Genomic DNA, 17,216 nt, shown 5'->3' on the forward strand with positions numbered 1-17,216 from the left:
GCTGGCAGGACACGTTACATTGATTTAACCACACTTTTCTGCATTTTGCTTTTCCCAGGAGCAATTGAGCGGTGCTCATACATCAAGTACCACTACTCCTCAGCCACCATCCCCAAGAATCTTACGTACAACATCACCAAGACAATCCGGCAGGATGAGTGGCACGCCTTGCGTAAGTGTTGCTGCCTTTCTTCACCTTCTCCTCGTGTGCAGACGGGAGGTGCTCCCTGGTAAATGAGAGCAGAGGCTTTGAGTGACAGCCCGCTCAGAGCCCTCATCTCACATCCAGTTTGTCTTTGTAGCAGACGGATCGATTTGTTCTTAGGATCTACATCTCTGTTTCAGCTGCTGACTGGAAATTTTGCTGAGGCATGAGAATGCGGCCGTGGGAAAAAGGCATTTGTATGCAGAGATTAATACTGAGTTAAATACAAAAATGAATAACAAAATCAATGCCCTATTTTTTAATTCAGTGGAATGCTCTGTACGTGAGCACATTCTCATGCCATTGCTGCTGAGTTTCCTGCTTCCAGGAGAATTCATTGCTGGCTTTTATTGTAGAATATGTCCCACTGCCAGCAGCTCCTGTGTGAATGTGGCAGCACTCTCCTTTGAAGATCTTGAAAGAGAATTGCTGCACCCTTTAAGGCACAAGGAAGAAGCTTAGCCCTCAGTGATGAATTGTAGCCAGTGGTCACCAACTTGTAACGCTTGCTGAAGTGACAAGATCTGACAGGGATGGAATTGCTTTAGGATGTATTGGCTGACCTTAAATCTTGTCTCTTTCTCATCTTGGAGATGGAAAAGGGTTTTCACTGATGAAATGCATGAGGTAGAATTTCACAAGCAAGGATACCACTGTGACTGTTCTTGTTACCACATAGTTGTGGGGACTGATGAATATCCTTAGCAGCTCTGTTTTGGCGGAAGCAGTTAAATCTCCTTGAAGGCGGCAGTGGTTGAGGCAATACTGGTTCTGGTTGAGAAGCTTGAAAGGTGATAGTGAGTTTCTACTCTGTCAGTTTGAGAACTGTGCCAGACCTCTGGTGTTCCCATGACTTTCAGTATGTTTCACTCCTCCCTTGTGTGACTCTTGCTTTGAGAGGCTCCTTTTAAGCTCAGAGAAGGAGAAGGTACAATGCTATAATTTTGTTTACTGTATGGGTGAGATTCATTGATGCTTGTAGGCCTTCCTGGTACACTTTGGTAAAGACTTAAGAACATTTTAGAGGGTCTTGCTAAATGCCTGTGGGTTTTTTTTGTGTCTATGTGGATAAATAGCCATTTTTATTGTGAAATGGCAAAAAAAAAGGTATAATTGAACTTATGCCTCTCTGCAGGTTTTAAGAGACTGGTCTTGCAAAATACTGTGTTATGCTGATTTGTCCCTGAAATCAGAAGATCAGAAGGTTCAGTTCACTTCAGGTTTTCTCCTACCAGCTGTCTTCTCTGCTGGTGTTAGTTTCATGTGCATACAAAATGTAGCAGTGCTCATCTATGGGCAAAAAAAGAAGAGTACCCACCACCCAAGACTTTATCTGTTAGGGCTCATAGTGCAGTAGGAAGGGGCTTTAGTTTATGCTTTGTGTATGTGAGGTTTGGCACTGTTGTGAGTAAAAATGACTTTTCTGCAACCATCTGCTGGGAATCTTGCTGTTCAAAAATTATTTTTAAAATTAATCTTTATCTCAGCAGTGGCTCAAACAAAGGGTTATACACCTGGTCATCTAAGGTTGTGGGCAACCTTTGGTAGGATCAGCAAGTTCCTGGGCTTTGAGTGTTTGTAGGGCATTCGTCAGTCTCCAAAGGTGCAATCTAGACACTGCTCACAGATTTATTTATCTGGTATGGTCTGAGGCACTCTCAGGATGAGGCTGCTTGTCTCCTCCCTGTGGAGGGTACATTTAGTGTACCTCAGATTTCTGACCCAAATTTTCTTGCCAGTTTCAGGAGTCAGATAAGTGTAGAGAGATGCAGATAGAACTGATGTCTGCATCTACCTATCTGAAGGCAAAGGAGTAGAGAAATACTTTGCTGAAGCTCTCTTCTCCTGGGCAGTTGGTGCAACAGAGTGCTTTGATATATGGGGTGATCCCACTGGTGGTTCTGGTGGTCACTGCATTTAAGAATTAACTGAATCTATATGACTATTTCCAGTGTAGAAACAGTAACCTGTTTTAAAAGACAAAGCCAATACCAATCTCTCAAATTGTGGTTTGGTTGAGGGGATTTTCCTCCCTTTGCATTGCAGTAGACCAAGTAGGATAAATCTCTTCAGAAAGTCCCTGTGATTTTAGTCCCTGTTATAGCAGCTGATCCTGCTCTATGAATCTGGACTAGTTTCATCCAGGACACAGCTACTTTATCTCAACACTGGTCAGTCTGATATTTCTGAGTCAGCCTGGCCATTATTTTCCTCCGAATATTTTTCTGTTCATATCAGTGAGTGTTGTGACGAACAACAAAAGAAGCAGAGCCCAGGTCTGGCTATCTTCTTTCTCCTGCCGTAAGTTATTTTTCAGATCTGTAACATGAGATTGGGGGGGAAAAAAAGTATTTTCTGAAGAAACGTGGCAGCAAAATGGCATCTTGGAGAACTTCAGAGGAACTGGAAAGGTGAAACCAGAATATTTGGGCACCCTAGTAAACAAAAATATCTCTTCCAGGCTGAAGCCACTGTTACTATTTGCTGTATTTGTATTTGAGTCATGTACTTTCTTCTTCTTGTGTATGGACAGCCAACTGTGGTGCCTGTGAAAGAAATCCATTGTTTTGCATGTTCAGTGGGCTGGGGATCAGAGGAGAGAGGGCTCCCACCATGGACTGCAAATTGCTTTTTTTGGGTTGGTGGGCAGGACTGATGCTCCAGCAGTTTTTCTTGAATTGCAGGAGTGGGTGAGGGGGCAATTAATTTGAGGCTGAGGACCCCTTGGCACCATTCAGTACACAAAGCAGATACTCCTCCTCTACTCCAGCTATGCTGTTAGCTATGCTGCAAGAACCTGAGAGAGCAGTTGGTCCTAGAGGAATGGTTGGAGCTGACTTTACAATTTTTGATTTTATCTATTTTCATTCTGTTTGACATTTTCAAGATGGAACCTTTGCTCCAAATTCATTGCCTGTGGCAGTATGAGCTGGGGAAATAGGACTTGTCTTCGCTGCAATCACTTCCTCTCAACTATCTCTGGTTAAACAGGGATAGAGGGGAAGATGATTGTAGTATTGTCAGCTCTTGCCTGTCAGGAGATAAATGTAGATCCAATTAGACAAAACAAGTCTCTATGTGAGCTGAGAGGGGAAGAAAGAAGCAGAGGAAAGCTGTGTCCGACAACTTTGAGCATGAGTAACTGTCTTTATGGAAGATGCTAAAGTAGTGATATGACTGATTCACTATTAGGCATTTACCTTGTCACACTTTGATCCTGGTCTTGAGTGCAAAACCTGATCCATAGTTCTGTTTTCGTAAAAACAAGACCAGCATCATTGATGCTCTTAGAAATAGACGTGTATTATTGCAGAAAGCCAAGAAAATGTGAGCAGGTCTACATTTATTCACACATTGTTCCATATGTTTTATGCTGTTCCTGTGGGTTCACTTTCATTATGCTACATATGTGTTCACAAAACATGGGAATGTGCTCATGGCAGGGGTTTGAGCTGTAGAATGTGGTGCAGGCATTGGGAAGGGTGAGAAGGGTTTTCAGGTGTCTTAATTTGGAAAGACAAATGTCTGCTAAGGAAGACAGGAGCTTCCCTTGAAATGGAAACATGTAAACCCCCTCCCTCCAAATTGTTATAAATTTGAAATTAAGGGGCTCACAGGCAAAAATATGGGAACAGGAATAACAGTTCCTTATTAGGGAAGAAAATAAAAAGATAAAATAAACAATGCACTAAACTAGAACAACCCTGACAGAGTCAGAACACAGCCTGACACCCTGTGGGTCAGGGTGTTGGCAGCAGTCCAGTTGGAATTGTGGCTGCAGTCCTCCTCAGGTGTGGCTCTGTTGGAGCAGTGATCCTGTGGAAGGGTGGAGTCTTCCTCTGAAGATCCAGTGGAAGAGGCAGCTGTTCCTCTGGGAAATCCAGCGGAGAAGCCGTGCTGGTGTTCCAGAATCTCCAGACTATCTCCAGTTAGGAATGCTTGGCTCTTCCCTCTGGGTGGAGCATCTCACAATAGGATGCTGTAGTTCTTATCAGTCACGAAGTGACATTCAATAGCCTCTTATCAGCAGATATCCCTCCGGAGGAAGGATTGGTTGTGGAAGAGATAAGTAAAACTGCCCACTTAACAGAAGACCACTGCCATACAGATGGCAAATAGAATACAATTTGCTTGGCAATCCAGACCATCAGGTGATAGAATAAGCATTTCAACTGGATGCTTGTGCATTAAGGAAGCTGACAATAAAAGGGAGGCTATGTAGATGTTATGTCTTCTTTTTCTTGTCCCCAGATCTTCAGGAAACCATTATCTGGTGTATATTATGGCAAAGCAGTTGAAAGGCTGTGTTTGTAATGAAAATGGCAGTACCTCCAAAGCAATGAGGGAACGTAATATATTCAGTTTAGCATCTTCCAGGAGCTCACAAAGCTGTCCTTTAAAGGCACTGAGGGATAAGGCACTTAAAGCCCAGGGAGTGTTCAGTCTGTGTTACTCTTTGGAGAACAAAAAACACGTGTTGGGTTGATGCGGTGTGGTTGTTTTTTTTCTGCCACCAGAAGGGCTGTAGTAAGGTCATTTTGCTCTCATCCCTGTTTGGCTTTGTGTGGGTGTGTTTGTTTTGTTGTATTTTTTTAGTAGGCTATAGGCAACCCAGGCTCTATATTCATCTTATGCTGCACTCTGAGAATTAACTGCTTCATGTAAAAGAGCCATCTTCTCTCCAAGGCAGATATAGAAACTAATGTGGCTTTAAAATGCTGCAAATAGGCAAGTTGCTGATGTGTTCTTGAAAAGTGATATTTGTTTTTCTCTTAGAGAACAAGTGCAATAACTCCCTCTTCCCTTTTTCCTGCCTTGGTAGCTGAAAATGGGACAATTGCTGCATAGCTCTCAGAGCCTTTGGCAGAGCTCCCAGTGGCTTGTGTTATAGTGCATGAAAGTCTCTACATCAGAAGAGAGATAAAAAATTCTTCATTGTCTCCAAAAGCTCTTGTTTTGCTGATTCACAGAGCCTATTGTGTGAGGTAGATAGTTGGGTCTAGAAGCCTTTTATTTTTCCTTTCTCCCTGTATGTCACAAACCTGATTTTCTACTTTGGATGTAACACTGCTACAAAAGAGGGAATTTCTGTCTCTTCTTCTCCAGCTTGCCATTGCCTCTTCAACCTGTCTTCTACAGCAGCTGTTTTGTGTCCAGGAATGTGAAGAGTGCTGCATCTGGGCAGGAAGTGGCTGGAATTGCTATGGAAACTGATTTTTTCCAGCACAGCTTAGAAACTGTGTCACCAGACTGCTTTAGAGTGAACCAGATCATAAACAGGTAGCTGATGCTTCCTAAGTGTTCAGAATTTCCTGGGCTTTTTGAAAATACTCCTTGCCTGGCACTGTGGGATCTCCTTTACGTGTCTTCTACCCCCATGTTTCTACTGCAGGACCACAGGACCTGGGCTCTGAATCTAAAGTATCAGTGAGGAGAGCTGCATTGTCAGAAAAACAATCATAATGCTTTGTATTGGAATGATAACTTTCATCTGCATTCTGAAACTGCAGCGCTCCTGTGTTTGTGGTGGTCTAAAATCCATTTGCATAAAAAATGAATTCTGAAGTGAAAAGTAATAGCCTGGCACAGAGCAAGTATTGGAGGAAATGAATAATTTCTACAAGGTGTACAGAGTGGTAATATTTTAATTCATGCAGTATCTATGCTGAAAGTTGAGTGGATTTTTTTAGTGTTAATGCTCTGAATTTTGCAGGAACCTACAAAGCTCTCAAATACTTCCTTATAACCAGTAAAACTACGGGAAAAATATCTAGCAACAATTAACACTCAGGAAGATGTCTGGACTTCAAATTTGTGCAGTGTCCAGACTTCTAATTTCTACAGACTTCCCAAGCCTTCTCATTCCATGGAACATGAAGTTGAAATTATCAGAGAAACTCAGCTGACAGCTTGACAATGCCTTGGTAACCACCAGCAGGCTTATGGACTTGGCCCCATCTGCTATTATAAGCAACAATAAATATTTAATTTTTGCATTTTTAATAAGGGCTGAACCCAGAAATTTTTTGCTTCTTTTTTTTTTTGTTGGTACTACTGAAAACAGTGTTTGAAGTAAATAGGAGCAGAAGTGGGATGTCGCCTTTCTTTCACTCTCTCCTGTATGCGCCTCTCCAAGGAAATCCTGTTTCATTTTTAATTAGCTACCTGGGCCCCCAGATGGAAGTACACCCTGAAGTATGGCCCCATCCTGCTGGTCAGTGCCATTTGGTATGATGTCACTCCTTAGTGCATTGGTTATCACAACAAACAGGGCAGCCATCCCAGAGGTTAGTCAGGCAGCAGGTGCTCACATGCCTGGAGGTCTCGTGTTGTTGGATCTTCATTGCATTCATTGTTCCCTCAGCTAATGACCAGGTGGTAGTGACAGACCTTCTCATTTCCCCCTCTCTCTCTGCTGTAGGGTTTTCTTCATATCCTGCTATTTCAAGCTAAGATAATTTTTTTTTTGGCATTGAAGTCTAAGACCTATTTTGAAATCTGTAAGGGATTTTATTGCCTTCTGCTAGGTTTCATCTTAGGATCTGCTAATATGCCTGTGACCTTAATACCTACACTGATGAATAACTTTCTCAACTGCATACTATTTTTTTATTTGCTTCTTAGAGGCAGAAGAGCAGCGATGGAGTAAGGGAGGAGGTCACTAGACCCTTTAGTCCTGAATAACAAATATAGACAAGATTTGGGAAGCAAGAAAATGAGGACAAGGAAAGGGGTAAAACTGTGCTGGAGAGTTGGAAGAGATGAGGGATTACTAAGCATTGCAATTGGGAGACTGGTTGGAGTGGTGGATTGGAACAATTTTGGAGAGAAGGCGCAAAAATGGTCAGACTATTGAGTTGAAGTGTGGAACAAACAGGAAAGTATAGGATCCCCTCCAAAGCCCTGTTCAAAGTGCACAAGTCAAAGGTCTTACTGTACATCTACTAATGCTAATACTAATGCTAACTGCTAATGCAGCTGTCAAACGCTGGTGGGGGGAGGTCTCATCCTGCTCCCTCAGCCAGCAGGTTCTTGCCCAGCACATATAATGGGGCTCACAGGTGAATCAGGATAATCTTATTCTGCTGATGATCCTCTTGCCACTCGTCTGAATCAGTAAGAAATTACACACTAGAATTTCTGGGTTTGGAGTTTGTTGTTTGCCTAAAGTTCACTTGAAATCAAATGAGCATTTTTAAAGTTGCAAATACAAGTATGTAAAGTTAGGAGATGACCCAATTTGGGCTGCATACTTGGCCTTAATTTATCTCCTCTAAGCACACTCATTATTGAGTCTTTAATAGCTGTAATCACATACTCTTGCCTTGTTCCATACATTTGGGATATTCTATTTCCATTCAATGATGCCTTTGTTTGGTTTATTTTTCATTGCTGAATTTATGATTGTTGGCCTTTTGAATTACAGATTAGACAGCTCCTGATCCTATGATGGAGTTAACCACTTCATGGATTTTGTCATGTTTCTAGTAATTGAATTGAAGAAGGGAGTGTAAATATATCAATATCTAATAACCATTTGTGGTCGGCTATAATTTTCATTTTAGGCCTAACCATCAAAGATAACTTGTTTGGGTTTTTTGAGTGTCCAGTTGGATATAAAGAAAGTTTGAGCTTTACATATGTTTAGAGCACAGCTCCCATTGGCTTTCAGAGTAACTATAAAAGCTCCACACTATAATCAAATTTCAAATGGCCACCCAACTCACACTGGCTTGGTGTAAATGAGGAAAACACAGCTAGGGACCATGTCTTAAGAAATTCTTGGACTGACTTAGCACCAAGGAGTTTTAGAGCAAAGTGCTTGTGTGAGAGGGAGGAGGAAGTGTGGCCACCTGACTGATCTCTGCTCTGATTGCTGTTTGCTGAAGAGTTTCTTATCTTCTCCCCTTTCACACTGACCCTTTCAAGGGGTCCCATTCCTGTATTTCCTACCTTTGGCATGCTTGGCTTGGTAACCTTCATGTTGATAGGTTTTGGGTTTTTTGGTTTTGTTTTGTGTGTTATATTTGTAAGTGCAGGCACTTGGATTCATTGTGGCTTAGGTGATGTTTTGCATTGTCTTACACTGTCATACAAGAAAAAAACACATTTTTATCTTCATTGTTGAAGAGAGTCTTAAGGTATTTACAGAGCTATTCTGAGTGCAGGAAAATTCAGAGCAAACCCCTTCCAGTCTCACCAGTGATTTTTTGCAAAAAAGCATTAGACAGTTTTTACCTGTTGCAGTGTGGAGATGTTGACAGGTAAAACATACCATTGCTAATAATTTCTAGTTATTCAGCCAGACAAAATATAGCTTTATTAATATGCATATAGAGCTCTCTGTTTCCCTTCTCTCCCTCTTAAGAGAAACAGAGGGGGAGAGATGGGCGTTCTTCTGTCTCTTGGCTAATCAAGAATGATGTCTTGTGCATTCTTAGGGTGAAAGAAGAGGAGAGAACAAACAGGAGGCTCTAATGGGTCTCATCCATCTGACTTCTATAGTTTTTGATTTATATACCAATTTAATGCCTGGTTTATGATGATTTATGTCCCAGTTTGTTTATACCCTCATCTGATGCCCCACCCCTCAATGTTAGTGAGATGAAATCCCAGCAGTTCAATATTTCAAGGTGATTATATGCCACATACAGAGTTACTAATGAGGAGTTAAGTGCTTCCTTACTTCAGTGCAAGAAGACAGACATAAGTGGAACATTTTGGAAATGAGTTTAGTGTGATTTGTTCACAAAGCCATGCACCATCCACAGGGAAACATCATAACAGCCAGCATGAGAGAGACGGCAGAAGACTTTGAATCAAACAACCTGGTCTTGACCTGACAGAAGTTGCAGGCTGAAACATGAAGGTGGGTTTTATATGTCAACAGCAACTAGGCAGTGGTTGCCATTTTAATTACTGTTTTGCAGTGATGCTCTTTGGACATTGAATTACAGAATAAACCCAAACCTCATGTACAGTCGGGACATCCTCCTCCTTTGAAAAAACATAAAATGTGTCAATATTCATGTGCAGAAACCATAATGCAGATTTACTTCCTCAAATTGTTAGTGTTAACTGGGTCATTGTGATTTTGGCCCTGTTGTCAGAGCCAAACGCAGTTCTGGTCCATGAAGACCAGATGAAGCTGAAGGATTTGTCTAGGGGCCCATCCCAAGACTCCTTAATTGGCTGGGTGAATCACAGTTTAACTGTTCAGCTATTCCCTACCCACCTCCAGGAACTGATTGCATAGTTGGTGGGGGAATAGGAAAGCAGGAATATAAATCAACTGCAGGTATCTCCTGTGGGAATTCAGAGTTCAGTCTGGCAAATCTCATCTGGCTGCTCTGGATGTAGGTTATACTTAATGGAGCTTGAGCATGTATATCCCTCTGCATCACTGGAATTATGACAGCTAATTTGAATCTGTCTGCTACTGGTATGTGCAATTGATCAATATCTCTTTCATAAATACAAACTCTCCCTCATCTCTGCCTTCATCAGCTTTGTCTTTTCTGGCTTGCCCTTTGCATCCCTGTGTATTTTGTTTTTTTTCCCCCCCAAACTTGATTTTCACCTCAATATTCTCAGAAGAAAATCAATGGAAGAATATCAGCTGCTCATCTAAGAGGGGCTTCTTTGCCATACATAACTAAAGTTATAAATAATTCAGTAGGGTCCCTGTCTTTTCTTTCCTCCCATAAGATTTGGTTTATTAAAATTTTATGGGAGAGGACATGGAGGTAGCAGAATTACTGGCTTAATCTGATACAATCTTCAGCAATGCATTAGTTCAGTACCAGCTGCTCTTTACTCATCATCACAGACACACACTAAATCAGTCTTCCTTGTAGAATCCTTTTTGCAGCATGTTGTAGACATGTATTTGAGCATGATGTAATGTCATCCCTTATAAAGTCCTCTCATGCCTGATGGTGTTGCCAAGGGAAGAAAAGTGTTAAACTGCCAAGGCAAGGCTTTAAACTTCCTTCTTCCACTGAGGATTCAGTAGCGGCATGAATCCATATAGAGAAAGATCATAATCAGAAGGGAGCTATAGGCTGGGGACTAAGAGTTTGGTTTGGCTTATATGCATACTGAAATAATAATTCTACTGAAACAAGAAGAGATATTCTAAGATGAAAATGGTGTGAAATCAGCATCTGAGTACCAAATACTCAAGAGATATCAGGAAGAGAAAATGACTCTTTGGCATTTCAGTGAAAATGGACAGATCCCACAATTAAACTTTCCTGTTAATGCTGCAGCTGATGGTGTATAGTGCACCTTCCATCCTAGCATCTTGAAACACTCAGGAAATTGTTTTCACTCAGTATTCTTTGGATTTAACTGGGTGCCAAAGGAAGAATACAACCTAAGCACACCCATTTCACAGAAGGAGTTAGAGAAGTGAATTGACTTGCTAAATGTCATGTGGAGAATGAGTGGGAGAGCCAGAAACAGAGCTCAGGTCCTGGGACTCCCACTGCTCTAAGTGCTAGACAATCCTGGTCCTGTAGTGCCAGGGATTATGCAGCCTATCTCCTAGAAAAGCCTGGCAAAACCAAATATCAAGAATGTCTTTCCTAAAGATAGCAAAAAAAAAAAAAAGAATTGAATGAAAATTCACTGGCCAAAACCAGAATCCAAACAGATGTATACGTTTCAGCCTAGAAAAACAGCAAAACCACCTTCAAAAGTTGCTAGCAGATTAGATATAACAAAGTGGTGGTTCCTCAGAACCTGTTAAAACCCAGGTCCTTGGAGATACGAGGGTGAGGAATAAAGATCAAAGGTTGTCCCTTACAGTATGTCTAGGTACTGGGAATTTTCTGCCATGTATATGTTGCTCTCTATACCAGTGTTCTTGCTGATTTAATGACAACTGATACAGCACAAGGTACTTGGCTTTACCTGCAAGTAATCTCGACCATAATTTAATCTGAAAAATAATCAAATTAGTCCATTTGGAGAAATAATAATTATCCATCCTATTACAGAGTCATAAAATCTGAAAGCAATGCATGCTGAAAGGATAACTGTAGGCATATGATGCAAAAATGGCCTTTCTGATATGGCCTGGGCAGAACCTGTTATGGGTGACAAATCCTCTTTGGTCAATTCAGATTGGCCACAGTCAGCTCTGTTCCTTTTTTCCAAAATGGCATGGGTCAGGAAATGATTAATTGACAAGGATAGTCCTGACCATGATTACTGGCTGTGAACCATCTGCTACCAGAGGGTGTATTAGAGTTACCTGTGATTTATTTCACATAAACCTAGGCTGAACTGGTCTTTGGCTTGTTGCAGGAATATCTTCATCCTTCACGAAACCCAGGGTTACCAGGGCCTATGTGTTGATTAGTTCTGCTGTTTTTTCATTGATATTTAGGTCTTTACATTAAAACAGGATTTTTATTCTGTAGATAAGCCATTTATCTACAGCTCTACATCTCTGACAACCATTTGCTGGAGCACCATTACTCTGTACTGGCTTTAGCTGATGAAGTAGTAAAGTCCATAGTGTCATTCTTCCACTGAAGACCAGATATTTCATGTGGAATTAATTGAGAATGAAAGGCTTTTGTAACAAGAAACCAGGCAGAGAAATGCAAGAAAACCCCCCTTGATAAAGCAATAGGATTACTATTTCAGACTGTCTGCCCAGTTTTCCAGGAGGAATCGGTGGTGCTCTGAAAAGCTGAATTGACAGCTCTGCTAGGTGAAGCTTTTTGACAAGACAAAGGGTTGTGCAGGCAGGAGCACTTTGAAAATCTGTGTGATGTGTGGATGGATTAGATCATTTGAGGTATCTCTTTGGCTGCTAGTTCATAGGATTTCCTGATGAACAGTTCTGGCATTGGGTTTCAATGGGAACCAATCCTCTATGCAAGTAAGAGAAGAGTTCCAGAGGTAAATGAATTCCCACTTTTTGGCAGTCAGATGACAAGTGCAGGGTAAGGATATTTGTGGTTTTTTAATCACAACTGGGGGAGCTTCAGTATTTTACAAGCCAGAGAAGAGAGGCCATTTGTCACTGGCTTGTTGGATTCATGAGGAGTGTTTTCTGTCCTTTCCTCATAGAGCAGGTGAGTTGATCTGTTACTATACCAAAGTAGTGCTTAGAGAAGGCATAGTAAATATTGTTGTAGGGCTAAGACCTGGTAGAAAGGTCTAGGAGGGTCCTAAACCTGCTGGTGCAGTCTTGAGAAGATGTTTTATCTAAGAGAGGGACCATGGAGAGCCAATCCCCAGGCAGTGATGGCCTGTAGGAATTGCACACCTGTCTGTGAAGTTGGCAAGAAGGGACATCAGTCAGGGAGGACACGGATAGGATGGTCACGTGGCCCCAAGTTATCTGCAGAGGACTCTGGTCCACACAGTGATCTCATTTTGGTGGGATTGAGGGGAGCTAGTTTGGGACAGAAAGCCATCTGCTTTGACAGCTGCCTTCATTTTGATGTTGATAGAAAGGGAAAAACATCTGGTGGTGGCTGTTAAGTGGTATGGTTGGCAGTTGAAAGGATACTGCTTCTTTCCAAGTCTCTTTCATTCCTGTGCTGTAGGCATGAGTAGAGAAAACATTCTCTGGTGTAGGAGCAGGAATCTTACCGCCTTGAGGAGTGGTGAGTGCAAGGGGGAACTCTGTATGCCTGGGAGGCCCTGTCTGTTTTTTTGGTTTGTTTTTCCAAGAGCTGAGAATGCAGTTGGATGAGCTTTTAGTGGTGCCTTTAAGAATGTGAACAAGGGAGCTAAGGTGATGTGTGTAAACACCTGGGGAGAAGCTAAAAGAGAAAACAGAGCATAATGGAAAAGCTGCTGGGGGAAATAAAAGTGCCTAGATGTTCTTCTGTGTATAGCGAGAACTTTTCTCCTCTGCTTATTATTCAGTGATGTGGATGCATTAGATTTATGTGAAAATCAAACAAATTCCTGACATTGCTGGCAGTGCTGAGACAACAATCAGAAGCTGTTGCCTCTGTCACTTTCCTTTTGCAGTGAAGTCTGATGGTGAATGAGACTGGCATGAGTTTGCCATTGCTCACTCATTACTTTTTGAAATTTACTTCTGTTTGTGTTTGTCAAGCTCTTGGCACAACTCTGATAAGCAACAGAAAGATGGAGCCTTTCCACAGATCAATAGAGATCAATCTCTTAATTTCGACTGAATGACAAAACAAAACCAGCTATTAAAAGTGTGTTTTTACTGTTTAACACCTGCTAGCTGATAGCTATCAGGTAGCTCCCAAAACCAAAGTACCAAGGCTCATAGAAGGGAGCTCTTGCCTGCACTTTATTCATACTGACCCCATCAGGGGTATGTGGTCTGTTTGTACAGACCTGAGGATTACACAACAGGTAAATGTGGAAAATTCAAACTGGCTTGGGCTAGGTTTGTTATTATTTTGACTGGTCCATGACACTGAGCTTTGGGCATGTATATGTCTGAGGCCACAGCAGCCAGGGCAGAGCTGCAGGTGATGTGAAGATGGGGCTATACTTGGTGTTAGTCAACATCTATGGGGTTCATTGGTAGCAGATCACACGTAGCTGTCTTGTAATACATCACATCTGGTTCCCTGACTTACAAAGAAGGCTGAGAAGTAGGATGATGATGGGTTCATTTGGGTGTCATTAGAACATCCAATCAACCACGTGGGATGTTGTCACAGCAGTGCATTTACCCCAACAAGTCCTAGGGGTATGGTTTGGGGTCAGTGTGAGCTGGCCGTGAGTGAGATTCACTGCACTTGTGTCCTGACTGAGTGCTGTGTAATGAAAATCTTGCCCACTGTTGCATTCAAGTATCAAAACAGATCTTGGTGAAGTATTTTTAAAGTGTCAGTACACAGAATGGTGAAAAAATTGTTTTGGTAGTTGTTCTGACTACTTAGAGTACCAAATTACAAAAGCTTTATTGTAGACACTGCTGTACATATCCATCCTATACCCACCTGAATGTGAATGTCAGGGGTGGATATGCAATAAATGCCACAGGATAGTAAATAGCGATAATTATTGCTGCTAGCAACTATCATTAGCTGACAGTTGAATCCTTGTGTTTTTTTTTTTTTATGAAGGAGCAGAAAGCAGTTATTTCAGTTGTCCTGAATTCACTGTGGTTTTGTTTCTCTTCCTACAATGCTGGCCTCATCAGTAAAAGTGAGATGTTTGTGGACACGGCTGCTCTGTTGGGCTTCTGGTGTGAATGAACAGGCAGAAGGAACAGAACATTGTCTTTTGCAATGAGTTTTCTCTTTACTTGGGGGTGTGTGTGGGGAAAGGCTGAAGTGGTGTATTGCTCATGAAAGCAAGAGACCTGAGAGCACCAGCTAAACCCAGGTGTACTGCAGGCAATGACTGGGCACGTTTCCCAGTTACCACCATGCCACTGGGCCTAATCACTGCCTTCAAACTGTTGCTCTAGCAAGAGCCGATCCCTTGTTGGTGCAGAGCTCTCACTTGACTTAAGACAGCTTTGCTGCTGTGTCTCAAGCCTTCTCCTGCAGTGTTGCCCTGCCATTCCCAAAATGCAGCGCTGTGGCAGCTGCAGCCATGCAGTTTGGCTCCCAGGGCTGTCCTCAGGTCAGAATGTGTCCTGCTTCAGCACCATGCTTTGCTGGAGTAGTTAAGTGTTGGTAAGTAAGGTGTGAGTTCTACTCATGGCCCTGTTCTTCAGGTTCTCAGCTTTAGCCAGTTACTGGGTTTGGCGGCAGAGTCTGTGTGATACATTTATATGCTTCTCATCTTAGAGCTGTTTAGAAGCGCTTTGGCCCCTAAGGCAAATGTGTTGTAATTGGGCCTGACAGAGATGGTCCCAAGAACTTGTTGTGCCAGTAGATTTTACTGGAGAGCAAGAGCTTTGTAGAGGAAGTCTTGTTCAGTTTTGAGGAGGGAGAAATGGAGTTAGCATAAAGTCAGTGATTTTGGTTTTCTGTGAGCTGAAGCCCAAGCAGTGGGCTGGAAGTGGGCAGTGGCAGTGGTGCCCCAAGTGGAGGGGCCTTGGACCCTTCTGCAGCTCCTGGGATGAGAAGGCTGGAATTTGAGGGCTGGCTGCAACCCTGTGCTCTCCTTTTCCTTGATGGTGCCTCTGTGTGGGTCATTTTTGGGGTTTTACCAAACCAAAAGCCTGTGTGAGGGACATGTACTGCTGCTGAGAGGAGAACAGAAGAGCTGCAGAAAGGGGAGGTCTGAAAGCTTCTGGAGCAACATGACGTGGAAACTAAAAGAGGTGGATATTTGTCACTGTAGCATGAAGTGAGACAAAATTCCAGCACCTCAGGCAAACAATAACAAGACCCAAGCTGACAGAGCTGCTCTCCTGTGAAGCCTTATCCATCATGGCTGTCCTGCTCTGCTAAAGCTGCTCTGAGGCTGCTCAGAGATGATTGCCTTTCCTTCCTCTTTAGGGAAATTACAAGGGGTGGGCTTGGAAAAGGTGCCAGCAAGCATAGAAGGGAAGAGAAAATAGAGAAAATTTGATGTTGAATGTATTCATCACCATCTATTTTAGGGTCAGTTACTGGTTTTTTTCTGTGTTAAATGAGGTGCTATTTTTAAATTGCCAAATCCATACATGGAAATTATTCTCAAGTGTTCCAGCTTTCATCCTGTATTAAAAAAAACAGTCTTATCTTGATGGTGCATTTACTGCATTAATTCTATGTGATTTCTTTTATCCTTTTTTTTTCTTCCTGCTCAAAAAATATCCCTGCTTGCTCCCATACCTTGGCTAACATTACTGGAAATGCAGCAAGAGAGCTATTTAATGCTGTCACTTGTTGCTGTAGTGTTTTGTTGGAGTTATGGGGGAAGCACTGGTGGGTTAAGACGTGGCTTAGCCGGCAGCCCACCCATTTCCTTGTGATTTTTCTTCAAAGAAGAGTCTGACAGAGGAAAGTTGTTCTGTTGCAGATTTGCTAAGTTCAAAGCGAGTGCCCTACAGATACAACTTTGTGATTAATCCTCAGAACTGGCACATAAAGCTTATGCTATGCTACTGCTACTAATGTTAATGGGAGTCAGGCAGCTTACTCACAGTGCACTGCTTTAAAGAGTAATAATTTACCCAGAAAAGTCCTGAGGCAAGAGAAGTGATAGTCATTTATTAATTCTTTTGTAAATCCTTTTGTCTGTGGCAGTGGCATTGCTTTCCATCCATTTCTAAGTCATTACATTTGGGTGAGCCCTGGGCCCTGAAGTGGGAAGAGAGCAGGATGCTATTTTTCCCGTGTCCTTGAGCTCTTCAGCACCAAAAGCTAGTGCATGTACTAGAATTCCAGGCTATATTTACAAAGAAAAGGCCAAAACCTCACAAACATATTTTATACCCTCTGTTGCACATGCAGAATTAGTAGCTGTAGAGAAGAATATGACCTTTAGGCAGCCATAAAAAGCAAACAGAGAAAGCTGTGCCTCTCAGCTCTGAGAGAAAGCAGCTCTGTCTGAGCATAGCTGGGGCATCAACGAGATAGTTGCTAAAAAAAGCATGGGCTTTTTCAGAGGGAATTTAATTGGGGTACCTGATTTTGAGGTATCTGACATTAAGCATGCTTGAAAGGGCGTGATGGCCAGTGGGAAGTGCTCAGCATTCCTCAGGACACTTTTCAATATTAACAGGAGACTGAGTAAGGTTTTCATCATCTGGCTGTGGTTGTGTGCAGCATTACCTCCCAGTATAGGCAATTATTTAGCAAAGGTGTCTCTTTGGCAGGTTTGGCTGTATTTGTTATTTCTGTGCTAGTTATGGATTTCTAGTGAAGATGCTGCTTTCTTAGTGCAGGAAAGAATTTTGGCTGGGAACCAACTCATGGAGAAAAGGCTGTCTGCAAAATTGCACCATAGTCCTGGATATATACTGGTTATTTTTTGCTATGTGTGGAAAGCTTCCTTCACACATACAGTGAATAGTGGTGTTCCAAAAGCAAGAGAACGATAATTCTGAAATAAATTAGCATACTGTGTTGTTTTCTAAAAGCAATTGAGATACTTGGGATCCTAAATGACC

General features: G+C 42.2%; 1 protein-coding gene across 1 annotated transcript in view; it reads left to right on the forward strand.

Moving 5' to 3' along the window:
- TMEM178B (transmembrane protein 178B) overlaps nucleotides 1-17,216 on the forward strand; it is a gene marked incomplete at both ends in the record, with an annotated part of 204,968 nt that overhangs the window by 55,677 nt on the left and 132,075 nt on the right. The window contains one exon of the mRNA XM_084206104.1: nucleotides 59-172. Coding sequence (XP_084062230.1) covers nucleotides 59-172 — 114 coding nt within the window. The remainder of the gene's footprint in view (nucleotides 1-58; nucleotides 173-17,216) is intronic.

The sequence above is a fragment of the Fringilla coelebs genome (genome assembly GCF_963513975.1).
Source record: "Fringilla coelebs genome assembly, chromosome: 5".
Lineage (NCBI taxonomy): Eukaryota > Metazoa > Chordata > Aves > Passeriformes > Fringillidae > Fringilla > Fringilla coelebs.